General features: G+C 36.1%; 2 protein-coding genes across 4 annotated transcripts; both read right to left on the bottom strand.

Annotated features, from left to right (window-relative positions):
• Window positions 1–475: 475 nt before the first annotated feature.
• cert1a (ceramide transporter 1a) lies at window positions 476–20,496 on the bottom strand. Of its 2 annotated transcripts, XM_066656168.1 has the most exons (19): window positions 20,354–20,496; window positions 19,947–20,027; window positions 18,682–18,816; window positions 16,892–17,008; window positions 10,565–10,672; window positions 10,268–10,406; window positions 9,763–9,846; window positions 9,116–9,273; window positions 6,011–6,103; window positions 5,797–5,883; window positions 5,180–5,263; window positions 4,580–4,657; window positions 3,991–4,086; window positions 3,273–3,405; window positions 3,100–3,170; window positions 2,862–2,990; window positions 2,559–2,688; window positions 2,328–2,460; window positions 476–1,382 (listed from the first exon to the last, which is right to left on the bottom strand). In XM_066656168.1, exons 1-18 carry the CDS (start codon window positions 20,387–20,389, stop codon window positions 2,333–2,335), a joined length of 1,887 nt encoding a protein of 628 aa, XP_066512265.1. In that variant the 5' UTR covers window positions 20,390–20,496; the 3' UTR covers window positions 476–1,382; window positions 2,328–2,332. The 2 variants fall into 2 exon arrangements, with proteins under 2 accessions (XP_066512265.1, XP_066512266.1); XM_066656169.1 differs by lacking the exon at window positions 4,580–4,657 and having other exon boundaries at window positions 478–1,382.
• Window positions 20,497–21,042: 546 nt separating this feature from the next.
• On the bottom strand, window positions 21,043–27,247 carry arsk (arylsulfatase family, member K). 2 transcript variants are annotated; one of them, XM_066658139.1, is made up of 9 exons: window positions 26,875–27,247; window positions 26,610–26,774; window positions 25,310–25,439; window positions 24,872–25,031; window positions 24,050–24,332; window positions 23,029–23,200; window positions 22,704–22,928; window positions 22,039–22,248; window positions 21,043–21,430 (listed from the first exon to the last, which is right to left on the bottom strand). In XM_066658139.1, exons 2-9 carry the CDS (start codon window positions 26,724–26,726, stop codon window positions 21,156–21,158), a joined length of 1,572 nt encoding a protein of 523 aa, XP_066514236.1. In that variant the 5' UTR covers window positions 26,727–26,774; window positions 26,875–27,247; the 3' UTR covers window positions 21,043–21,155. The 2 variants fall into 2 exon arrangements, with proteins under 2 accessions (XP_066514236.1, XP_066514237.1); XM_066658140.1 differs by lacking the exon at window positions 26,875–27,247 and having other exon boundaries at window positions 26,610–26,784.
• Window positions 27,248–27,384: the final 137 nt, after the last annotated feature.

Below are 27,384 nucleotides of genomic sequence, written 5' to 3'. Positions count from 1 at the left end.
GGTTACATGTCTGAGGAGTCGTCCTGTGGAAACGTCAGCACACTCTGGCCTCACCAGAGTGTGCATCAACCAATCACAACACTTTGCATCACATCTGACCAGTGCATAGTCAGATGATTGGCTGAGACTCACAGAGGATCCAGCCAGACCTGTAAAAAGGACTGAGAGTACTTTATACACACACACACACAGGTTAATCTGGGTTAACCGTGTCACTCTTCGCCAGCCCTAATCTCCAATATGGCACCATCATTATCTCCCGCACATGGAATCTATTGATAAAAGGCCGTGTTGACATGACCTGAGTGCCAAATTTATCAACGTATCATCAGAACTATATTTATAGGTCTAACACGTTTATGTTTTTAAAAGGTTTCAAACTAAAGAGCTGTTTGAGGTGTTAGGCAAGTAATGTAAATCAACACAAACTGAGAACTTTTTTTTTTTTTTATCCAGATCCTCATTTAATTATTTCAAGTACTATATAGAGAAGTAAGAAAAAAAAAAAAAAAACATAAATCAAAATATTTTTGAATATTTGTTTGCTGCATATTTAAAAATGACATTCTTCAAAAGATATTTTGAAATCTTAAAGTCAACAGGAATAATAACCTGTAGCGGTTTGATCCCTTACAGAAGTACCATTAAAAGTGCTGAACTTCTGGATAATGCACAAACTGTTTATAAACTTGTTATTTGATTGTAAAACAATGTTTTTAGTGCACATTTCAGTCTGTGTGATTAAACAAAATTAAGCAGTATGATAACGTGAACTCAAAATTCATACACAGGCTATGACAAACATTTGTAAAATTATTTTAAACAGATCTTATTAAATAAAGATATGTATACATTTGACAAATTATCACTATAGATCCCAGGAAGACATGAAAATATATTTATGTTTTAAACAAAATCCATAGAATGTGCAAAAATCAGTGAACACTTTACAGTGCCAATCCACATTTTTCTTAGTATTTCTTAGTACAAACCTTCTGACAATACTATGAACACATTAGGAGACGTAGAAAACAAAATGAATTTAAGTTAAAGCTATTTACCTTCTCTTTTCATCAAAGCAGAATAACAACATCACAATGAGGTATAAAAAAATAATCTGAGAAGGATTTGCATTAAAGCAGTTCAAGTTTATAGTGTTTATTTAGCATAAAGACAATAGTTAAACAATGTGTCAGGAAAAGTAATACAAACTATTTACAAAACCATAAGTAAACACTTCAAGAAGGGGTGGGGGGGGGTAGTTTTTTGGACCTCTTGAGCATTTAACACACAGCATTGTGATTTGGACTCTTTAGGGATGGACTAGGCCTCTTAATCAGATGTGTTTAATGGAAGTTGGCAGAATCCGCAGTGAAGACAACCTAAAAGAACATGTACACCTTGTTAACTAAATTAGCAATTTAGCAGCACTGTTGATTAGGTAGACTGGTATTACTTTTGCTCAATTTTACTAAAAATTCCTTTTACTTCTCAATTTTTATCTTTAACTACTATGCCATAATTCTTCATGTACCTAACTGACTCTTCTTTTGTTTACCTTTCTATAGGTAAACATTCATTCATTCATTCATTATCTGTAACTGATTATCCAGTTCAGGGTCGCGGTGGGTCCAGAGCCTAACTGGAATCATTGGGAGCAAGGCTATGGGTAAACATCTACAATATATTTTCTAAACTAAAGTTTCAGGTTGTAAGTTGCATGAAATATAATATCTGTTAATAAAACATTATCAACATTGCATTCAAATTTATTCCATGAATTCTATTATTCCAAAATTAATAGTTAGCATTTTCATATATAATTATGGTTATATAAAATAAACTATTTGCCCACATTTGCAAATGGAACATTTTAATTACAGGCATCCTAATTGTATTCTGGCATATTTTAATGGACCAAGTACTGTCTGCGTTAAACTGACAGACTACTGATCCTCTGCTCCTGATGTTCTATTTATTGGGGCAATTTTGCATTATTTTGTAGATTATATGGCTGGGAAAAAAACATGCATCTCCCATAGTAACTTTACAGAAGAAAGAAAACCTTAAGTAAAAATATTTTATTCCAAGTAATAACAGGGCATTTATATTGGTTTATTCACAGTTAGACAGCTACAGCAGACTCTCAAACAAGTGAGCTGCTGGAGGCTTTTTGCAGGCCAGCTGTGGTTTAGTGAAAGTGCATGTAGTTAAAGTTAAGTGAAAATTCTGCCGTGGAATGCTAGAAGGCAAGTTGTTAAGCATTTAAAATTGCAACTGTATAAATCAAGGATGAAATATAAAATTTGATTTAACAGGTTGCTCACCTGTTTTAAAAGAGGACCGCACTGCACCTCGTTTTCTCCTGAACATATGATGTGAAACGCCTCAAGAATTTAGGATACTCTCGTCTAGCCACTGTCCTCAACACTGATGCTGGTGCCCATCCACCTGGATTAACTGGGAGTGGAATAAACTTTATTAATATAGTGACGCTGAAATACACCATAAATTTTAGGGAAGAGAGCCACTGTCACAATAGATTCAACACTACTCACCATTGGCAACATACGTGATTTTGCAGATGATATTGTCTCTGCTGATCTCTTTGTTGCCCTCTGGTGGGCTGACTAATGTCTGACAGATCATAGCCACATTGATTTTTGCACGGATACATCGGTTAGTGGGCTGAAAAGTAAAAAAAAAAAAATAATAAAAAAATAAATAAATAATAATAAAAAACAAATAGTTTGCACTATTAAAAAAAAATTTAAATTCCGAATTTGGCTGCTTGGGCAGCACTCTTACAAATTTAACGTTTACATATAAGAAACACAGAAGCATAAAAAATGGTCACTTACTGGATAACCGTCATGGTCGACAGAGAAGTTACACACCAACCATGTATCTGGCTCATTCTCATTGGAGGAAAGAATTTTGCGGATGACTGACAGATAAAGTACGTCCCTTTGTGAAGCAGGCCATACCCTCTACAACAGCATTAAGAGGAAGATAGATTTAGACTAGAATAAGCAGAGAATATTAAAACACATCTGACGGTAAAAAGATCAGATACAGTTATGACATTTTCAACTGTACCTTATGAGTCTGGTAAATAATCACTGCCTTTTCTGATAATGTCTCTACCACATTAAAGTGTTCAACAGTAGCTGAGAGAAAGGGAAAGATAAAAATTTAATTGGAAATAGGATGCACCTGGCAACGATAACTATTTTAACTGTGTGAAAGAAGATCAAGTGTGAAAAACTCACTCTCCCAGTCGTTCCGATAGGCTGTGTCCCAAAAGTAATGACAGACCTCATGACCTGTGACACCTTTAACCGCATGAGTGGCTTTGAGAGGGTCCAACACAACACCATTCTCCTCAACTTCTCTCCTATACACCTGAATAACACAAAATGTGCAGCTCGCACCATTACAGAAACTGACATAATGAACAACTGAATTACTTAAGCCTTCTACGACACCATCACACAAGATCCTTTAGTCAATATAGGATGTTAATTTTGATGTTTATCTAGGTATGTGTTATTTGACATAAAATGATTGTGTATATGTCATGTAAGGATGTATGATGATAGCTGCATCATATAATTATTTGCTTTTTATCAGATATTGTAAGCAGATATTTGCTTAAAGATTTCAGCTGTTTATATTTGAGCAATTTGACAAAGCAAAAAAATCTAGTTTGCCTGTGCCATCTGGTGGCACAGTCAAAAATTAAGCATGTCACCCACAGACAGATTATTCATAAATGGTTACACTTCCACAGTTACAATACTGACATAATGGGGTATGCTTCCAGTGGGCTGTGAAATCAATCAAAAAACAAACTCAAAAGGCTGAGTGTGATTTATAACAAACAATACCTGCCAGAGCTCATCAAGCATCTTTCAAATTCATGTCCAAGCTTCTTTGTGATTTAAAGGAATATAAACAGTCAAAATCAAACCCACTGAACTGACCCACCTTCATCTCTCCCTCCTCGGTGATAAGCTGCCAGTTAGCATCCCCACCCACATCCTGTAAGGAATAGGTCATGTGGCTATGCACCATCTCCTCCAACTGTATAAAATCAAACAGGAACACAAGTCAGTCTCCTACACAAGAACTGCTTTGTGCATGCAAACCAGCACAACATGAATTGCATATTGCGTAAATAGAATTGTCTTGTCAGGTGCAAAGCTTCAAGTAATTTTCCAAAATGGATTAGAAAGAAAAAAAATATATATATATATATATATAACTTTTTTAATTAAGTCAGCTGTTAGCGATATTAACAGTGTTAACGATAGGAGGCTTAATGATATTCCTAGGAAGTGGTCCTCTTGGAGAGTTCTGACACATTGATTGCACCTGAAGCTGAAGCAGAACTTAAGAAAAATGATCTTGTTTACTTTTCTAAATGTAAACAGAGGCAGCACCTTTTGTTAACTCCAAATTAATACAGACTTCTCTTAGATATTACCTCATGTTGATGTAAAAGAAGCAGAGAAAGCGGTGGATATAGGTAATTAAACAGTTTATCGCAGGCTAAAGCAGAGACAAAGCACTATACCTCAGCACTGAATCTGTGCACATCATCAGAGGCACTGACTAAGTCGAGAGAGGACAGGGAAGATGCATGGCTATGAGGCTGAACTCAAGAGACACAAAGAGAGAAGGAAAAACAGAGAAGGGGGAGGATATAAAGGTATCAAGCAGAGTACAATCACTCTTAGTCTTAAAAGACTAAGAGCTGTCACCATGTATCTAGTCAGAAACAGAAAAATAGAAAGTCTCAGTATTTCTCAGTAAGAATGCTATAAACGAGAAAGCATACTCTTCCAGTTAATACAAAAATTAATAACCAGCAAACGAGTAAATGTGCATATGTACATGTGTTGTCTTGTTACAGTTATTGCTTAAATGCATAATAAATCACAATTATTCAAATTGATTGCAATAATTTAATTGAGTAAATGCTATTTTCCAGTTGATTTCAGTCACATATCCTATATATACACATCTTAAACATGAGAGGCCAAAAACACTCTGGGGGGAAAAAAAATTTTTTTTGGGTTGAACTTTATCTTTCATTAACTAGGAACCATTGGTTATTAAACTATAATACTAATAATCTATATGGCACTTATCTGTCAACTCATAGTGATTGTACCTTGGTGGAGTATCTCTGGGCACTGATGGAGCAGAAGGCATCTGGGCTGAATGTAATTGGTCGAGGGCTCCTGCATTTCTCAGACTAGAATAATAAGAGTCCTTAATTTAGAAAGTGAGCAACCAAAATAATTCACTCTGCTGAGACACTAATAACCACATTACAGTACCATTACAGTCTAAACAGCATTAAACACACAAAGAAAAAACATCATCAAAACATCAAAGTTTCTCTGAGGAATTGTGAACCAAAAGTCTGTTAGCCACCATGTGTCTCCACTTCATCACGGGAGAAAATGACTGATTGCTCCTTTTCATTAATGGCTAAAAGAAATATGATGTCACCTGGTGTCTAGTGTCCTTAAAGAAGCCATTTTTTTCTGGTAATGTCAACAATGGAAAAAAGAAGAAAAAAAAAACAAACCCTGAAGGTAAGTTTATGGTAGGAAATTTAAATTGGTGCTGACCTTTGACACTGAGCAAATACAGCAGTAACTGTAGCAGGCACACCCAAGGCAAGGCCTTATATAATTAACATAGGTTTGGTTAAAGCCGTCAAGTATGGGTTAATATAACCATTTTAATTCCAAGCCACATTTAACACCTCCTCAGGCTCACCTCCTCCTCTATCTTGTCTTGTCTATCCAGGGCTGCTTCAACAGCATCAAAAAATTCATCTTCATTAATGAGACTATTGGGTCCTTCCTGAAAGTCATAAATGAAACATTTTAACATAGTATTTCTACTAAAAAATGATTTCTTGCAGCTGCACTACCACACAAATATGGTGGCAGTTTACTGAACACTGACATTAGCCGTAAGCACAACTTACTTCATAATCTGGTCCTCCATAGTGTGATTTTTTCTTCAGATCTGATAACGCTGATTTATAGGCTTCTTCTGCTCTTCTTCTCCGTTCCATTTCCTAACAACAAATGTCTCTTTTAGTTTTGTCACATCAGACAAATTATTGGAATAGTAAGTACAGTGCATAGTAAAAAATATTTACTATGCATTTTTCTCAAATCAACTTTATTTGAAACTACAGAAAACACAAGGGCACAGCAAAATGTCTGTAGAAAAATTCAGACAGAACCCTTTGCTCCAGCAGTTGTATTTTCAGTCATATATTAAAGACAATGAACCAGGGTAAATCCCAATGCACACATAAACCCAGTTCTTAATTCAGGACAAGGTGGGGCCTGTATCCCAAAGGCTGCAAACAGGTTGCACAGAAAAAAAAAACAAAAAACAGAGAACTAGGGGAGCAAGTTGATCTCAGAAGACCATTTGAATCTTTCTCATTTATTGTTTAAGGTACAAAGTTTCAACACACATTTACAAAAAGTATATGAGCCGATCCTCGTGGAAGACCTTCACATTTGATTGCTTTAGAAGAAAATATCATACAAATATTAAACACCCCTTTTGTAAATGACTCATGAAGGCGTGCCACATGAAGCCATACAACTCCACGAAACAGTATTATGGCAGAATAGAAAGTGCTAGTTTCCCCTTGTGCACATCCAAGCATCCAAAGAGAAAAGCACAAATATAACATATTGCAAATGTGCATACAGTAATAAAAATAATGCCCAAACTGTCCCTGAGCCATAATGATTATGCTGATGATACGCTTATGATTTTTTTTTATGATATTTTCTGAATATATCAAAGTTATTAGGTGGTTTTTAATTGCGCATTAATTAAAGTTAATGAAAATCCATGCTATAGTACAGATATTCAAAGCCATAAATGACACACAGCTTGTTTTTTCCTTATGTTATTCTATATTCTTTTTTATAACACCAAAGCAAAGCTTACACAATAAACCATTTTCAGTAAGGAATCTGTTTTATTCTTTTATAGCATAATTTTTATGAATTTTCAAAACAATTTGTAGTATTTGAACACCAAAATGTGCAAAAATACAATAAAAGACTAAAAACTGAACAATTGGCAGCAGCCAATCCCCTAATGTATGGCTAATATATAATAGATATAATGTTCACAACCATGTATGAAAATCAAAATTACACTAATCATGGAATGTGGGTATTGCAATATAGTGGTACAGAAAATACATGGTCCAAAGCCTATTTAAACATGTTAAACATGAGATTCCTCATATCTCATCAAAATACAGACATAACCAGCCCAAATTTAGAACCATATACCTTCCAGGCAGGTAAGTCAGATATCACCTACAGTGTAGATGTTGCTCTGAGTACATACAGGTATCCAGTTCTGTGTGGTTGACCCAAGAGATTCAGCAACCCAAAATGTCCAGCTATTCATTGCAGAAACATGGCGCAAACTGGTCATCATCTTAAATCCACTCGCAAGCATCCACAAAAGCTGGTGAGCCAGATGTGAGAATACAGCAGTTTATCTTCAAGAAGGTCTATTTTCTCTGATCCAAAATACTGATAGAGACACACTCCTTAACCTTGTGCATGCTCAGAACGAAATAGAATTTAAGCACTTCCTGCCTTCAGGTGCTTCTGGGCTTGACTGTATAAGGAAAACTTGTTGGGTGAGTTTTTGCAGTAAGGTGGTGGCAAAGTATAACACGTCTCTGAGAAGAAGTGCTTGAGGTCAAATTAGCACCACTTCCACAGAATGCAGCTTCTCGTTCTGGATACTAGCAAGCTTGGTACTGCTTGAGCAGTGAACATATCTACTGAGAGTTAAGCCATAAATTAAAGCCCTCATAATTTCTGTTAAAATGTGTTCAAATTGTGGTCAAAGTTAATGCTGAAATGTGTGCGATTAATAGAGAAATGCCTTAATTCTTTTTTTTAATTGAAGTTTTCCACTTTACCAAATTTGGCCACTTCCTCTCACAATTCACTTGTTTTTACAGAGCACAGTGGCCTAATAGCTGTTTTATTAAGCGATATATGCACAGCATCACTACTGTTGTCTGAAGGTAGATTATTTTTATGCTGATATATGGATTTAATCTCATAACTTGCACAAAAGAGTGAGTGAGTGAGTGAGTGAGTAAGCATAGACAGCTGCTGCGAAAGGTTTGGCACATTTATTTCTCGTGCCTTGCTTAATCCACAAAGTTATGTCTTATAAAGTTGTTGAAGTTGGAACATGGAGATGTTTCACTGACTGAGCTGTGTGCTGCAATTTATTCAATTCCTAGCTTCATCCTGTTTGAAGTTAACTCTCTCCTTGAAACTTATACTGAACAAATTGTGAGATTTTAATTCAAAGATCATAAAAATACTGTTACACTGAGATGTTACAATAAATTAAAAAGGGCAGTTTCCTTTAATCAATTTGTATTGCATACTACTCTACACATTTATCTCCCTTCCATCTCCCTTTTGATGATTAATTAAAAAAATCTTTGTCTTACCAGAAATCTGTGAAGCTGCTTTGTGACAACATCAGTTGTAAAAAGCGCTATACAAATAAATTTGATTTGAAAATTTGATTCATCAGAGAGTGTTGTGATGAACCTGATAAAACATTTTTAATCAATTGACACCACTATATTTACTATAACCTTCTTTTTAAGTTGCTCATGGGTACTTTTCTGCTGTTCAATTCTGCCACTTAAATGTCACAAGTGTGTGAAAGTCATAATGATCTGCTGAATGTGTCATTAGGGGTAAGAAGTTAAAAATTCAAGTAAGTTCTACACACCAAAAAGAAACTAATTCCTGACAGTTTGTTATCTTCATTAAGTTTTATTTAAATAGAGTTATGCAATGGTTTGAGTAAATGCAACAGTGTAAAAAGGTACCAATACACCACCAATAAAAGTACTTTGATATATCAGTTACTTATGTTAAGGCCACAAAACTTGCTGGATTACAAAGATATTCATGAGTGCAGTCTGATTTTATTCTGATGTAATGTAATCTCTTAACACTTGTTAAAGGCATAAAATAGTGACATAGATATTGTTTCAACTTACTTTATCCAGTCGCTTTTGCCAGGTTTCCTCACGCTTGACCATAAGCTCTATGCAGTGGGAGAGTGTGGACAAGATCCCTGCAGTAGTGGCTTTAAAAGTAATGGCTTCACCCTTGAAATCAATGCCAGTGGGTCCTCTGGAATTGGCCACTGGGAATACTAAATGATTGACAGAAAAGGGAAGTACACCCCAAATTAAACTTCTTGGGCTCAGAATGCTCATACAGCTCACACAGGTAGAGACAACTTACTTTTAGCTTAGAGACTACAAAATTATAGCTGAAAATATGGCAACTCTAATCTCTAATACCAGTAAAATACTTAACTCACAAGCTAGTTTTTATAGCTAATGCAGACATCTCTAACACTGACTAATATTACTGATAGCTCTAGAAAACCCACTCAGCTTCAAAGTGCCTGAAATATTAAAAGGCTTTTTGCAAATCCTACTTTACTGCTGGCAACCTGACTAATATCAACAATGTATGACAGACAGAAATGAACACAAGCAAGATATTTAAGCAGGGAACCACCAGTTAACTGCTGTTGTAGAAAACAATTTTATTACTTTGTGTTTGTTGACAAATATCCTTAAATACCTTTGTTCAAAATAAACCATATTTGCAAAGAACATACACTTATACTCACACTTTTCTTTGCTACTGTTGCTATTGAGCAGATAGTCTCCATCTGGTTTTGAGGTGGAAAAATCTTCCTCGTCATCCTCTACTTCTGCATGGTAAACAACAAATAAATATGGTGTGAGCACCTGAACAATGGATTTACATTTTTAAATTAACTAAAAAATTGGACTTAAATGATATGGTTATTAAGCAGTTTCATCAGGCTGTTCAGTAGATACTTATGAAGACATAAGTTTACTAATGTTTTGACAAACGGATAAAATTCTTAAAAACATTTATTTAGTTTCCTGCTTCTGACAAAGGAGTGTAGATAATGAATGAAAACGCTTATTGTGCAATAGCTGAATGAATTTTCCCATTGATTCTTTTCCAGGAGTGAATGTGATATTTCAGTCACTATTTATTTTGCCCTCTCTATTGGAATCTTTTTGAATTCCAATTACACTTCCAAAATTAATTTTAACAGTTTAGATCAGGATTACTCTGAAAAATACATTCTAACTTTTCACCTTTATCCCTGTGGTATTCATCTCTGTAGTCTCCACTTGCACAGTTGTCGAAATATTTCTGCAATGTGTCCACTTGTCTGCACAATATGTCCCGGAAGGTCTCCATCTCTGCCAGCTTCTCCCGTAGACTGTGACCTTTCTGCATAGTCACCAGCAGTATACAATTTATCTTTCAACAAATTACAATTACAAGTAGGTTGCAGGCTTGATTTTCGTTCTCCGTCTTTACATTGTTACTGCTGCAGCAAGCATCTTTGCTAGAAGCAAGCAATCCTGATCTTGAGTAGTTCTTTTTACCTTGAAGGAGGATGTGGATGTAGCTGAAAGGCCACTGGTTGCAGAGGTGAGGGACAACATAGAGCCATGATGTCGTAGACTGCTCTCAGAACCATAGCCAGACTCTGCCTGTGTGCACAAAGGAATAGAACTCCCTATGAAAATAAAAAAACCTACAGTATTATCAACTAAGGAATGTATATAAATGTACATCACAAAATACACCATAACAACATCAGCCATTACTTTATTACAACCTTGTTTCCACACTCACTGTCTACTAACTTTATAGATGCACTTTCTACAATTCTAGTCGGTAGCCGATTTGTAAATTTGCTCCGGTTCTTCAGTATTCAGGAACACCACAGAGTATATACAGTATACGTGACACGATGTGACTGACCATGACAGGTTTAAAAATTACAGTAGCACTGCTGTCTGATCCACTTGAACCAGCGCAGCACACACTACCACAACACCACCACCACATCAGTGTAACTTCAGTGCAGCAAAAATGCTCTACTGTGATCCTGGGGGCGTTCTGATCATTGAAGAAAGGGGGGAAAGGGCGCAAAAAAAGTATGCAGGGCATGTGAGGTCCTAGACCAATAAGAAAATGGACAGTGAATCAAAAAACAAGGAGGTGGTCTTAATGATAGGGCTGATTGGTGTAAATTATGTAATGCATAAAGCAGGCTTTATAACATGCTATGGATAACAAGGAGAGACTCAACACCTGTTCTGTACCAACAGAGAAACAAACAGATGTTCTTTACGTGGAAAAGTTAGTTTATGTTGAAAGGAGTAAAAGGGTAGCAAGTGGAAAGACTTAAATTAGACCTAAATTATGGTCATTACGTTTCAAATTGTGCCTTGTTGTACTTATCATACATGTTCAGACAGTTACAGAATGCCTAAAACAATGTGGCTGTTAAGATGGACAATAACATGAGCACAACTCAATTGTTAAGAGAATTAGTTCATAGCCCTGATCTTTGTTGAATTTGTTAATTGTTGAATTGGGTCATAGCCCAGATAAATAAATAAAATATGGTCTACAGCTTTTTCAATGCACATTTTTCAAATGCAACAGTCTTTAAATCATCTCTACACTCCAACATATTAAAACTCCAGCCTTATATATTGGCTGAGGTGACAACCATTTCATTGTCCATAAATAATATTTCTACAGATCCCATGATGTTCCTGAGGTGTTAAAAATGCAACTGCTGTTGACACTACTTTTTTTTACATGCATAAGTATAAATCATATTAAAGAATATATAGACATATCACACATTCCTTTGAAACAAACTGAAATCAGAGACTCCTCCAATCAGCACCTCAGGGTGTTATATAACCACTAACACTGAGGTTTCTAAGGGTTTTCATTATCTAAAGTGGTTTAACTAATAGCCAACGAGGGATTAGATGGGGCACAACATGGCTACGAGAAAAAAAAAAAAACACTGGAAAAACAGCACTGATACAGAATGTAAGCAAACAGTCAAAGGAGATATATATCAGCTAATAAACGTTTTTTGTTTATTTCCCTCAGTTGCTAATACTACTACTACTAATAATAATAATAATAATAACACCACCACCTAATTTCATAATTCTGTAAACATGAATATGGCATACAAACTAACAAACTGGGCAAATGTATTTTAAAGTAGCTAGATTAGTGTATCAGCATGCACCAAATAAAATCAGTTTGCAGTCATGTATACTGTCTATTGTTATGTTAATGTGATAAAATGTTATTAATGAATAATGGTAAAAATCACTAAAATTAAAGTAAATAAAGCTATCATAGAAAACCAACTGTGTAAGTTTAACAAGACAAGTACAGCCTCAACAGTGGAGGAAGATGTGTAGTTTAACAAACATGCTAATCTGACCTCATTCACTGTCATGTTTGTGGAAGAAGATGAACAAGTAAATGTACTTGTGATAAGATATATCCATGCAAGTATGCTATCATTTTTAAAATGGATGAACGTAGTATTATAATTTTTTAAATTCTTTCAAATCTGTCATCAATATAAGCAATCTAGAGCACTGTTTATGAGGCGGTATGACACATACACAGCTGAAAAGTGTCTATATAAAAATTTAAGCCTCTGCCAAAAATTTATGTATGTTCATAGTTAAGCATTTGTAAAGTGGTATAAATGTTCTTAAAGCTATAAACCTCCAGTAAGCTCAGTTAATTACACATTTTATATTAATTGTCATAAAAAGCTGATATAGCAGTCATGTAGCTGTACAAATGCTAACATTTTAACTGTATTTTGTTGCATGCAACAATATAAGGATGCACAACATTATTGACTATTAAAAATATTATCTGTAAATCATTATTTGATGAGAAAACCATTCTCACATTCTAAAATAGCCTTCATTTGATCCTTTTACTGTGTTTGTAAGACCTAATAAATTTATCTGACACTTTTTGAATGCTAATCTTGATCAATGTAATTTTTTCCTTTCAGAAATGTGTGTACTGGCAAAGCCATCAACGGCTATATGAATACAAGCACCATATAAAATATTATAAATAACAATAAGGGAGATTATTTTTCATATAGAGTGTAAGCCTATTTAAAAATATACCAAAAACATGTAACAAAATCCAGAACACAACACCAAGACAGCAGCAAATATTCTTAACCAATTATGGTAATGAATGTGACATAAATAAAGTAAAGCAGCATGCAAGCTAACATGCCATCAGGTGAAATCCCACCATTCGTCCATTCCAGCAGCCAAAGCAGAAGAGGGATCTGCTACAGTCATGTCCGGCTGAGCGGAGCATGGCCCCTCAGTGCTCTCCAGACACTCCCGGTGTTGCTGTAGACATTTCACTAGCACATGATGAAGAATTAAAGAAAGAAGGCAAATGATGCTCCTATCTCATTTAAGAATTTAAAATAAACAGAAAATGCAATGACAGAGAAGAACAAATAAAAGTGGCTGAACCTGTAAAAGTGCAGCTTCCTCTGGTATGGTATGAGCTAAGAGCTTTATGGGTGGGCCTGTAAAGCATGAGGAGGGAGTGGGATGAGAGTGTGTGAGAGAGAGTGAAAGAAAGAGGGAGAGAGAGAGTGAAAAGAACAGAGAAAAAGGAGAGAAGAAATAAATAAAAAAAAAAACAGACAACACAGAACGAGGAGATAATAGTGAAAGGTACTGACAGACTGACAGAGAGGAAAAGATTAAAGTCAGATACAGAGTAGGCAGATAAGACTAAAAAACAGGAAAACTAAAAAAGGAACGTCTTGCTTACATTGATTATTAGCCTCTATCCCTACCGCAGCAGAATGCAAACCAAGAAGTGTGTGGAGAGAGAGGGAGAAGTAGAGGGAGAGAGAGGGAGAGGGAGAGAGAGAGGGAGAGGGAGGGAGAGAGAGAGAGAGAGAGAGAGAGAGAGAGAGAGAGAGAGAGAAGAGAAGAGAACCAGTTGAGTGTCAATGGTTATTTCCTCAGCGCCAGGCAGAATGTATGTATTCCTTTCTCTCTTCCTGGCTTTATCACATTACATTTAAGCAGACAGATGCATGGACTACACCAACTAAATCTAGTCGTGGATCACACCAAGCAGCTACATCTGGAGGGGGGTTACAAAAAGGGAGCATTTCAAAGAAGGACCACTCCCTTTCTTCCTGACCGTGAGTTCATTTGCTTGAAGCGAAATGCTGCATGTACCCCTTCAGACGGAAAACGCTCATGCATTATTCATGTGTATGGCTAAATGCTAGGAGAAAATAAAAGCCCATCCTCTCCTGACTGAATCGCCCACACTCTTTTCAGCAGTACAATCCAAGGCTAGCAACAAACAATAGCAACCTGCAGGGCAGTGCCCACTTTACAGTGAACTTTTGTTTAGAAAAGCTCTGCTTTACATAATGTTTTCATTTTTAAAAGCCTATTGCTACAGAGTAGAGTGGATGGTTGAATGGCAAGAGGCACAAAGCCAAAAAGAACAAACACACATGAAAAAAAAAATAAAGAATGAACAAGGGAGAAGAAATGGGCCCAACTAGAAACCTGACAGATGTTGAGTAAAAAAAAAATAATAAATGAGTAATATATGAGTAATCTAAAAAAATATTTTATAATATTTTAATAAAAGTTCAATCTTAAAAAAGGAAAAATGGGTGTCCTTATTTCCTGTTATGCATGGTTCACTTTGGAGATTATTCAAGCTGCGCTTGTCAGTGTCCTCATGGGGCACACTTTTACTGTATTAATGTAATGAGTGTTATTCATTGTTATGTTTCTACAAACTTTTAAAATAAAGTGTTTAACACAAAACCTTGTTAAATGTGATCAACGACCCAAAATTATATGCATAATGATTAAAAATTATTTTCATTAATTGGACAATAATTCTTACCCATTTAATACTTCCAATAATGTTTAAAAATAACATAGCAGACACTTATAAAGATAAGAAATTATTTTTTATAAGCTTATAAATTATGATGTTTTTCTTTTTGTGAACATGACGTTAAGAACAAAACTTGCAAAAAAAAAAAAAAAAAAGGATACTAGTTAAAAAGGATAGGGAAAATAAGTCGAAGTTTCAGCCCACACCTTTTCAGTTACTAGTATTATTTTGTTTTATTATACGTACTTTCATTTGTCTTCTAATTAAAAAGTATTTAATTTTGTAATTATTGAATTTTCTAAAAACTGAAATAAGCTCTAACTCTATTCTTAGATAAACTACCCTAGTATATCACTTCTCTAAAGCACTCAAACTATTTTCAGCTAAAAAAAAAAAAAAAGACCATATCAACATGTTCTAGGAAAACAACAACTAAAAACTAATGTGATAAATCAATCAATGCAGCTTACTGATTTGTCAAAAATAGACCAGCAAGCCTCAAATTGAATGACAGGAGCAAAGTAGAAATCAGAAAGCATAAAACAGATAACAGACATTTGGTAAGCTTGAAAAACAGCTAATACTAAACTACACAATTTGTCTATAACTGATTTAAGGATTTCTTTTAGTAAAATTGTAATATTGTGAAGGTTTTCCAAACAGTGAACTGAAAGCATCCAGTAAATAATTCACTGTTTTTTCCTTTTGCTTAAGTATTTTGATGGCCACATGTACATTTAATGAACTTGTATAATAAAACAACAAGCACTATGAAAAATCTAATATTAAAATGCTTTTTCCTTGACACTAATCCCTGTAGATTTACAAAGTTTTCCTAGAAATGTACTGTGGATTCTTACAAAACCCTGCATAGTTCATGACTCTTCTGTCACATTCCTGTTTTATTGTCTAACCTAATACCTGGTGAATTACTACTTTAATATAACTGATAGTAATAAAAACAACTACTTTGACTGGCACTTTAACAATCAGAAAATCTCTTGCCACCAGTTGATGGCGCTGCTGAGTTATTCTACAACAGAATATTTTCCTGTGCATTGTTTCCTAGAAACATCCTGATTGCTGTCAAATCATTCTGTCTCACCTCACTCAGTACACACACACTATAATGAGCAGGATAAAAGCCCTCTCAATCTCTGCTAATGTAATCTTATGTCCTCTTACTCATAAGAGAAATCTTAACAGGATCAAAACTGCTTATAATGGAAAGCCCTTTTACACCGTATTAAACTAAATGTAAACCATATTACACTGAAAATGTAACACTAACAGACAGCATGTATGTTTTATTAGCAAAGCTATTGCGCAAATCCAGGCCTATGTCTATCCAAGGCAACCCTACAAACACTCTCCCACCCAAGTGCGTGTGCACAAAGACACACACACACACCAAAAAAAAAAAAAAATCTGGATCCAAACATGTGAGCAGCTGTGTGTTGAAACCACAGCCCCACACGCCTTCCTCTGAGTTTAGCCCTATTCGTAGTGTGAGTGGGATAACAACAGCTAAATTCCTGGAGACACTCCCTCAGAAACCTATCTCTGAACTGAAAGCAGCTAAAGACACATCCTGCTAGAAGACTTTAAAAAATACAGTGATTAAGAAATATCAGATTTTACAAGATCCATATTAAGCCAAAGCTAACATGGAAATTATTATCCATTTGTATTGAAAAGAAGTAAATAAATAACATAAACAATTAACTTATAAAATATTTTTTACATTGAATCATTTGAATATAATCATATATATTGTATAATAATCCCAAAGCTAATGGTAGTATGTCATGAAAATTCCAACAGGTACTTCCAGTTTCATTGTGCAACAGTAATTTGCCCTCACTAGAATGCAGAATCAGGTTCTTCCACCCTAACAGGGCCACAGTGACGTCTCAAAGCATTTGAGAAGACAGGCAAACTACAAAATTTACCTTGTGAGTCTCAATATTATCAATCCACTGCTGCCGAAGGTCAGGATCTTCAGCCCTTAGGTACCAAACACTGTCATTCACAGTGATGTCAAAGCGACATTCATCAAACTCATGGGGCTGTGGAATAAAAAAATAAAAAAAAAAATAAGTAATTTAGGATACTATTTAGACTAACATGCTACATTAATACTTCATTAGCTAAACCATTGTTTCCCCAACTCTATTATGATGATTATTCCACACATTTGGACCTTTCAAATTCTTCTCCCAATACGTATTGGACTATGAATAACTTTTCACTTTTAGGATCATTTCTGTAGAGGTGTTGTCCTGTTCCTTAGCCATTCATCAGATGAGTCAGCTTAGCTGGATCAGGTGTTCTAGAGCAAGACAAACTTATTAGGCTGAATTTTTCAATAGGGGAACAATCTCTTAAATAGAACAGTTCAACGAGTTGATGGCAGGTGTTCAGGATTCTGGATGCCATGTTTTATTCTAGAAGTAGCTCAAAAATAATACATTTATGCAAGCTATTACATTTACTTTAACCAGTACCGTCAGTTTTGGTGGAAACATAACAGCAATTGAGTCCAGATGCAAATATTACATCTGAAATTAACTCTAGGGCTGCATCAAACAGGCTGTAAATCCTACAATGTTTCTTCATTTGTATACACACACCCTCAAGCTGGCAGTTTGCACTTTAACCTCAGTCATTACCACATTTCGAGTCCAAGGTGCTGGAGTTCATCACCTAGACATAAACAGTATGCCACTGTGGTGTTGTTTACCAATTGCCTGATATGGTCTTACAAAGGCCTTGACCGAATTCTTCCATGTAAACTGCTCTTGACTTCTGACTGTAGTAATTCAAAGTATTTCTCATTAATCTGAGCAAAGTTGTGAGGAAGGACCACACAGACTCAATAAAACTTCACATTTGTGTGCACTCAGCTGTTTTCCTCTCAGCATGTGCATGTTCTGGTTTGTTACCTAGTTGAAGATAATTCTTAAACAGAACAATGCTACCACAGAAACAGCTGTCTTGATTGAAAACATGTATTAATTTTACTCCATCTACTAAATTTGTTGCCTTGAATAATTTCATTTAAACAATCCAAGAAAAACTCTATTTACTCTAGTTCTACATCTATTTCTTTTATACACTACATGCAGGCAATCTACCTTGAGCTAACCAATATCATTCTGTTCAACGTGTCTGCTATTCAACAATTTTTCCGCATACTTCAGACAGCACAACAAAAGAGCAGGGTATGGACTTAAACCTTTTGAGGTTTTATCAAGAAGCAGCAAGCTGTGCTTGTTCAAACAAGACTGTAACACATTCCCTCCTTTCATGCCTGCTCTCGCTATTTCTCTCATACAGCTCAAATAAACGGGTCACAGAAACGTGACATGTCAGAAAAGTATGGCTGCTGACTGTGGATAACATTATTAGTAAATTAACACAACACTGCAAAGTATTTTCATGTAAGCTTTTGCTATATAAAATAGAAAGGGGTTATTACATGCATATTTTCAAGATCTTTTTAGTCAAATAAATAGTCAGGTACAAAAGGATACAAGTAACACTAACATGCAAGAAACTCGGTTTACAAACAGTAGAAAAATGCTATACACACAGGGTAGTATTTGAGACAATGTTTTCCCCTCTTGGGAAAGACCCACCTGCAATAATCCAGTTATGTGTTTAGTGAACCAGGTTTGGATTTACAGGCAATTTCCATAGCCACTGGTTTTGAAATAATTAAAATTAAATCTGGACCTACGGTGATAACAGCCTTGCTGAGACAGAGAGACCCTCGACATCCGTACTCCCTCTCATCTCGTGACTTGTAGTAGCTCAAAGTGCTGTTCTTCAGCACAACCCAACGATCCTGCCACCCATGAATGTAGTTGGTCCACTGCAAATAAAGCAACAGAAACATCATACATAACACTGCACTTGGGATACATAAAAGATAAAAGGCCTTCTTTATTTATCATTTAGCTAAATAATGATAAGAACGTATCGGTAATAGTATTCATATGAAATGTATTTATTAATAATGGCTTATAAGACAAAGAATGGTTTTATCATTACGTAATTAATTTAATTTTTGTTTTTAAACTGGAGTGTTCCAAAGACATTCTAAACCAGGTGAATTCAGACAGACATGGTTTCTGACATCACAAACTAAGGAACCAATTGCGCCAAATAGATCCTGACAATCTAAATGAAGACAAAGGAACAGAGTTGAAATGAAGGGATTTTTTCTTTGTAAATAACGTCATATGTAATTTTGATCAACAGAGAGAAGTTAGTGGCTTAACGTTGATGAGCTGAGAGGGACCTTAAAAAAATTGATTATCGCTAATTAGCTAGCATCCATGCTAATCACGCGAGGACAGGAGATATTTTAATTATTTACTTAATATATACTATTTAATAAATTGTTACTTTCATATGAAAATGCGAGTAATAGAGTGGCAACTTCAAAATAGTGATATATATTCCAAAAAATGTTCTTCTTACTTCCCTTTAATTAGTACATCTACATAACCCGACAGAACAGGACCAGGGGTGAGTGAACGCTGAAGTACAATAGTTCTAATGAATGGAAAGGATAAAATATATGTTAAACGTTTTTATGCGTAACTTGTGAATAATAAAATATATTACATACTTGTATGATTAAATAGTGTTCGCGTTGAGACAACAATGTTCCAAGTTCTGTAGATAGGTTTTACTAATATTTTATGAAATTTAGCAGGAAACATATTCCATAGGCTGCTGTGAAAGCCTCTGAGCTACTGTTTAAAATGGTCTTTACCTTTCTTTCTTTTATGTTTGAATGCCACACAAATATGGCACCCTGATTAATGGAGTTTTTATATGCACGTTTAACGAAAAGAGATCATTTATTTCCGAAGCTTTATCTCTGAAAGTTTATGAGCAGAAACTAATGTTGAACTGGGTCATTTTGACTTTGACCAGGTTATTAGGCTAAAATCTCTAGCAGAAGCAACGAGGGGGCTTGCTTTGTTTATTTACCTTGCTGAGGGTCCCACCAAGCTCGTCCGTTTGTTCGGATTCAGGGTCCACGTCTTCTTCTGAACTCGATGAATACGAACTCTGATAAGACATTAGTCAAACCGACACTTCAGACTTTCGTTTACTGCCTTTTCCTTCAGTGTTCAAGCTAACGTACGTACATTTCTACAGAACTTTCTGAATAACTGAAGACAGTACTTTTTCCCGCTACTGTGGTTGCGTTTATATTCGCCTGCCGCTATGCAAACTAACAAAAGTAGCAAACCCTCTGAAATATTTAACTAGCTTCAGGGATACTGAATAAAGTATACCCAGTCCAAAAAGAGTTAACGAATGTTTTCCTCTCAGAGTCCTGCTGTGTCGCTCAATCCTGAACACCACAAACTCCAAAAACACAGCGAACTAACCGTCGGCACCTCCACCTGAAGAGGTTTTACACTCATGTTAACTCTTCAGACCAGAACTGGCTCGCTCCACATTTCTACTCGGCTCGTGTTTGTCGTATTCCAACAGAACTCCGACTAGGTGCGTTGCTGTTTATTCTACTTACTACATGAGGAAAAAGTTTTGATTTTTTTGTCGCCCCCTTACGGCTATGCAGGTAAACACCAAAACATAACTGCACAACGCAAATTAGAGCCGAAACAGGGACATTTTAACTATGGCGTTTTGAACACCGTTTAAAGGCTACGTCTCGTGCTTTTTCATTATTAAATAAAGTTATTCTGATAAGTTTGGTGTGAAATCCAACGGAAGTGTTTACAGAGACAGTAGATCCAGAGTGGGTATTCCACAAAGAAGGATTTCTCAGTTTGCCAGCTAACTTAAATCCAAAATTGAGAACTGTTCAATTACCCTCAGCTCTGTTCCAGGACAAGCTTGGGCTTTAGTTAGCTGGCTCATTGAACACTATTACAAAAAAAAAAAAAAAATGCTTACAAAACATTGCTTTACAATTGGTTTGAGATGTTAGTATTAAAATATAATGTATAGTTGTACAGAGTTTGTCAGAATTTACATAGTTTTTTAATTTAAGTTTAAGCTTAATATATTATTATTAAAATAATATTTTACAAGCACTAATCAAATTTCCTATATCATTTATGATTCAGTCTGTTTCTAAGAGTCACAAATTTATTTAAATACCTAGTGGAAGCAGGAACAACATTCATATTTCTTGCAACAGGCTTTGAAACTTTTTTCTTTTTGTCATTTTAAACCTGTAAGCCATTCTTCAATAGCTTTCTCGTTATACTTTTCATTCTTTTTCCAGTCGATGTGCCAGCGTAGGTTGGCAATGATCTGTGTGTAATTGTTCCCAAGACTCTGCTTCCATGCCAGAAACTGCTGTTTGTTGTAGTGCTGGACAGCTCTGGAGACAGTGGGATAGTCCACTACAGACCGCAGGAGTTTATCCAGTTGCTGACACACAGTGGGGGAACCAGAGGCCATGTTGTGTAGCTCGGCTTTATCCTTTGACAAATCTGAGAAGGCGGAGTTAAACGAGCATTAGTAGCTGTAGTAGTTATAAAGGTGTATATGAAGTTCCATTTGTATCAGTGATTTTAAAATAAGATGACAAATTTAACAAGCCAGATATTAGAGTGCCCATATACTACATTTTTTATTTCCCTGAGGTCTTCCCTGAGGCTTTACATTTTTTTTGGGACCAGTGTTCATAATTCATGTTTACTTGATGATTTTTGACAGGTCCCTCCTTACAAACACATACCATATTTCCAAGACCTATATCAAAAAGTGTAAATGCATAAATACAAATACTAAGAATGGAATTAAACTTGTTACTTTTATCCTTGCTATAATCCTTACAGTAATATACAATATAAATTTGACTAAAATTTAACACATGGAAGTTATTTGTCAGCATTATCACTGACCAAAGAAAATCATGGTAATTTGACTACAAGTGTGTAAGAATTCTTGGTTGAAATAGTCACCATTCACACACTGTAAACCTGGCTAACTAAGTGCTGAGTTAAATTGGGTTTGAACAGGGAAATCACTAAACTGTGTAGGTCTAAAGCCCTCTGAGACCAGAGCTAAATGAGTATGAACACTACTGACAGCTCACCAAATAGTTGTGGAGGGAAACTCAAGCCATCTGAATAGGTGATGTACTTCCATTGGCCCATCCTAAGCATGTAAGTTGAGGCATTGGCATTGCAGCCATGGTATTCACTGAGTACCCAGCCAGGGTGAGTGATCTTCTGACCACCCTGTGAGACCACAGGAATCAGAGAGTGACCACTGAGGCCATCTTGTTTTTGGATACCTGCAATATCTAACAAATATGACACACAGGTTTGTAATATAGAATAACATGCAGATGGTTTGTATGTACAGCACATTTCTTTGTAACATATTTGTGTTTTTAATACATTTTTATTTGTGTCAGCAAGGAAAAACATACAATGGAATGGAGGCACTTCCAAGACACGATAACCATTTTTTAAAATAATGCCATAAACATGAACAGTATTTAAAGGGATGTTTAAGTCAAAAATAGAAATGTAGGCAATTGTCTATACATCAGAAAATTTGATTATTAATCACAAGATATTTTCAGATATTAACTTTGTATTCAGAATTGTTAACTCTTAATTTCACTACAAGCACTCAAAATATATTGGCTGAACATCATCTGGGGTCAAATTAATTTTATCTTCTACTATAATTATATCAAGTATTGATGTATAAATCATAACAGTAAATAACAATGAAAATGAAAGAACATACCCAGCATTGAAGGATATATGTCTACAAGAGAGACTGGTAAAGTAATCTCAAGGCCAGTCTTAACTCCTGGACCCATCAAAATTAAGGGGACATGGGAGCTGCCCTCAAACATGGACATCTTATAGAACTGTCTGTGTTCCATGGCCAGATCACCATGATCAGATGTGAACAGCAGCACAGTGGAGTTCAATAAGCCGGTATCTCTAAGAACAGCAATTATTTCCCCTGTAACAGAATGAGTCTATATAAAATTTGAGCCAGTAAAACTATAACAAAAGCCCAGGAAATATACAGGAAATATGATAATGGTAATGTGTCCACTTACCAAGCATGCCATCTGTTTCGGCACACATAGCGTAATAAAAGGCTCGGATGTCTTTAATCTCCTGCTCAGAGAAGTTGCCACTGCAGTTTTTGGTGAAGGTAGAATAAAAATCAACAGGGTGCATTTTTGAAAATGGCAACCACTTTGGCACCGAAACTTGCTCTAAGGAGACCTTTTAAGAAGTAAAATTATGTGAACATTACAACAATATGTCTTATAATAATAATAATAATAATAATAATAATGCAATACAGATAGAATTATGACATTAATGATATCTGTTATATGCAAAAGTGCCCCATAACCAATTTGATGTTTTGTAAGAGTCCTTTGTGGTTTTTCATATATTAAATTCATTCATTCATTCATTATCTGTAACCGCTTATCCAGTTTAGGGTCACGGTGGGTCCGGAGCCTACCCGGAATCACTGGGTGCAAGGCAGGAACACACCCTGGACAGGGCACACTTAGATTGAGATACTTTAATATATTAAAACTTTAATATATTAAAATTTAATATATGGGCGGCACGGTGGAGCAGCAGGTAGTGTTGCAGTCACACAGCTCCAGGGGCCTGGAGGTTGTGGGTTCGATTCCCGGTCCGGGTGACTGTCTGTGAGGAGTTGGTGTGTTCTCCCCGTGTCCGCGTGGGTTTCCTCCCACAGTCCAAAAACACACGTTGGTAGGTGGATTGGCGACTCAAAAGTGTCCGTAGGTGTGTGTGTGTCTGTGTTGCCCTGTGAAGGACTGGCGCCCCCTCCAGGGTGTATTCCCGCCTTGTGCCCAATGATTTCAGGTAGGCTCTAGACCCACCGCGACCCTGAACTGGATAAGCGGTCACAGACAACGAATGAATGAGGATGAATCTAATTGTGTACCAATACAATATATTTTGCCCATAATGCACAATTGTACTTTGAATCTTTGCATCAGCTCTTCTTTTCTCATTTAGATTATTTTTGTTTAATTGTGAATACTGAATTCTAAGATTCCATTGTTGGAGCAGTGTGAAGTAACTTGCCTTTTTGAGCCAGTAGGGGGATGTGCGGAAGGTGGACCCTCCAGCTGTTGGGCCCAGGGATTCTGTGCGGTAAGGATGTGGTAGATTCAGTCCCAAGTACAGGGCAAATGGCTGTGAAAGAGCTGCAGCACTCTTTCTGATCCACTCCACGGCTCTATCTGTAGTGTTCCAGTCTTTGGACATGACTCTAACTGTAGAAGCATCACCAACCAAGTCTGTCACCGGACGGCCCTCCTGCCTAAGAAGAAATGGCACCTCTCTGGTCCACGCCTCCACACGATTACTAGATCATAGAGTTTACAGAGAATTACATGATGGATCATTACCATACTCCACTCAAATTCCCACAACAAAGTGTCATATTCAAACACAAAACACTTTCAACAAGACAGCGATAAGTTAGCCCTACAGTATCCTGGCTAATCACAAACTCAGTTTTTAATTAAATACATAATTTCATCTGGTGGCTTCTGATAACAATATTATTTTTTAAATTGTCAGTTCAAAAGCAATAAAACAAGTTATAGATGTTCTGTATCAAATCAGTGTACATTAACAGCATGAACTCCAATGTATGATAAGCCACCATGGCATTATTTTATTTTTCTTCCTCTGCCTTCTTCAGAAAGTGCCATTGCTATAGCATCTTGTCTTATCTACCTTGTTCATAAAGCTTAAAAAAAAACACCACCCTGATAATGAAAAGAAGGTCAACCAATAATAGTCTGGCATCTAAAAGCAAAACACTATTAATATTACATGTGCAGTACTTACAGAACTAAACAGACTATATCACTGACTAATGCAATTTATTCCTGTCACCTGACTGTGTGGCCTCCGGATGTGTAGTCTAACTTCCCCATACTGTGGGTGTGGTACCCTGCCTTTTTTAGTTGGTCCATCCATGTTGTGGCATTGGGAGTGAGACATTTGTAATTGTTCCAGGCCTCAGTTAAATGGACAAAACGACCACTCCACATAGCTGAAAACAATCGTACTAAAATTAACGTAGAACTGCAGGATTGCTCTGGGACAAATTCATGTGTATTTATGGTTAGTGCATAAATTTAGTAAAAATTACATTATGAATTTTAGCATTTTAGCCAGTTTGACACTAAAATATAAATATATATAATAGTTAATTGCCATTGTCCAAGGTTACGCTTAGGATTAATAAATATCTAATCTTGTACGTGAATCTTTAATCTTATAAGTAAACATACCATATTTTGTTGTGTTCACATAACAGTACAACTTTACCTGCCCTTGAAGGACAACATATAGGAGAATTGGTGTATGAGTTGAGGAATACAGCACCCATTTGCCTCATGAAGTTTATAAACGGTAGCTGAACAACATTACTCCCTGGAGAAAAGGTTAACCTCCCATCCTAAAACAATAATACACTCAGTTTAAAAAAATGCCATGCTAAAGACTGTGACAGTGTTTTAGTGTCACAGTATTGAAAAAAAAGAGTCAGAATAATTCTGAGAATAAAGTCAGAATATTAGTGTTATTATTAATTATAATATAAAGACAGACAGACTCACAGTCTGTGTGCCTAGAGTGAGTTGTGAAAGAAGCAGTCAGTGAAGTGAACAGAATTATTTATTAAACGCATTCACACGACATGACGACTAAACCCCGTCAGTGCAGCCCCTGACTGCGATGCATACAGCACCTCAGATGTCCACTCACTCTGAATTGATCATTTTGTGATCATTAATTGTATCCTGTGAAACTACATGCCCTCTTCTGAATAAATGTTTTTCTGCACAGATTTAGGGTTTAAATACTAATCACACTCTGGCCCTGATGAGGACTGAGTGTTTATTCCTGAAATTTATACCATAGTATGACTTCAGCAACACACTGCATTCCACAATTACACTGTGGTTGTGTGGTTTTTTCAATGCCGCGGCCCTAAAACTCCCTTGTTAAAGACAGTACAGGGAGGGAGGAAGAAGAAAAAAAAATTGCAGCTGTGAACAGTGTCTAGTCACATAAATTCAGTAACATTTACACATAAATGAAACATATAGAAAATATTTTATTTGTTTCCTGAGTAGTTTACAGTGCAACTAATCTACTTTTCACTGCTTACATTGTAAGACTGTTTAAATACTCAAAGAGCACGTGCTGTGTCTGATCCACTGGTACCAGCACAACACACTACACACCACCACCACGTCAGTGTCACTAAAGACCTGAAAATGATCACCCAAACCATACCTGATCTGTGGTGGTCCTGACCACTGAAGAGCAGGATGAAATGGGGATAAGAAAGTATGCAATGAAACAGGTGGACTACAGTCAGTAATTATACATGCCTTTTACTTAGAGTGAACTGTTCAATGTAAGTGAAGTTATCTTCAGGGAAATTAAACTTAAATTGTCTTTTTATACTAAAACTTTAGATTTAAACTTCTCCCTTAAGCATTTAACTTAGTAAAATATTCAGCATCCTCATAATTGTGTGCTGTTTTGTAAACTATTAATGATTGTTCATGATTTATGCGGTAAAGTCTGTTGTTTTAAAAGATGGCTATGAAAAACTTACAAAAGCATCAGACATGACCATCACTATGTTTGGAGTGTGATGTGATGAGCTGTTCATATCTGAACAGACCGTTCCGTGATAGAGAAGCAGCAGCAGCAGCAGCAAGGTGTTCTTCATGGTAGTTCAGGTTATAATATCAGTCCTAACCCTGGAGGAGAATATGGTCTGTCCCAAAGAGGAGACGAGTCTGAGTGAAAACTAAATTCGCTTCTCTAAACTACTTTCAACACATCTGTAGGATCTGCTGTTATTTAACATTATTCACCTTCTTCATCTGTGTAAACTACAGCTACCCCAGTAAACAATTAACCGTTGATTCAACGTTGAAATAACGTAATGACTACCGTCTAATCAACGTTCTCTTAAGGTTGAAGATGAAAGTTGAAAAGACGTCCATTAACGTTATTAATTGGTCCCGAAATAAATTACTTGTAAAAAACGCGTTTTGGACGTCCACTGACGTTATCGATTGGTCACCACTTAACTAACTTATTAAGATGGATTTTGGACGTCCAGGGACGTTCCTTGTTTACTGGTACCCGTGTTGCCTTTTAAAAAGTCATTATCATCATCATCTTCTTTTCCGCTTTTCCATTTCAGGGTCGCGGTGACAACAGGGCAAGCGAAGAAGCCCAGACATCTCTGTCTTTTAAAAAGTTCCTTCTGAAATCACGAGTCCAGCGCCCACTCTGGGGACATCTCAAACGGCTCTCTGTACTTTATGTAGTGCACTTGTTAAGAATAACGGCTTATACACTTAAACAGTTCACCATAT

The sequence above is a fragment of the Hoplias malabaricus genome, chromosome Y (genome assembly GCF_029633855.1).
Source record: "Hoplias malabaricus isolate fHopMal1 chromosome Y, fHopMal1.hap1, whole genome shotgun sequence".
Lineage (NCBI taxonomy): Eukaryota > Metazoa > Chordata > Actinopteri > Characiformes > Erythrinidae > Hoplias > Hoplias malabaricus.
The sequence above is the reverse complement of the archived record's forward strand: the minus strand, read 5'-3'. Positions and strand labels throughout refer to the sequence as shown.

What these genes read in the sequence shown, in the direction of transcription:
- cert1a (XM_066656168.1), bottom strand. Translation starts at nt 20,389, where the DNA reads ATGAGTGTAAAACCTCTTCAGGTGGAGGTGCCGACG. An exon ending in TTCAGGTGGAGGTGCCGACG is followed by an intron (nt 20,028 to 20,353) that starts GTTAGTTCGCTG and finishes ATGTCTTATCAG; the next exon opens with AGTTCGTATTCATCGAGTTC. An exon ending in AAGACAAGATAGAGGAGGAG is followed by an intron (nt 5,264 to 5,796) that starts GTGAGCCTGAGG and finishes TTATTATTCTAG; the next exon opens with TCTGAGAAATGCAGGAGCCC.
- arsk (XM_066658139.1), bottom strand. Translation starts at nt 26,726, where the DNA reads ATGAAGAACACCTTGCTGCTGCTGCTGCTGCTTCTCTATCACGGAACG. An exon ending in ATGTTGTCCTTCAAGGGCAG is followed by an intron (nt 25,032 to 25,309) that starts GTAAAGTTGTAC and finishes GATTGTTTTCAG; the next exon opens with CTATGTGGAGTGGTCGTTTT. An exon ending in TTTCCCTCCACAACTATTTG is followed by an intron (nt 21,431 to 22,038) that starts GTGAGCTGTCAG and finishes CCGCCTTCTCAG; the next exon opens with ATTTGTCAAAGGATAAAGCC.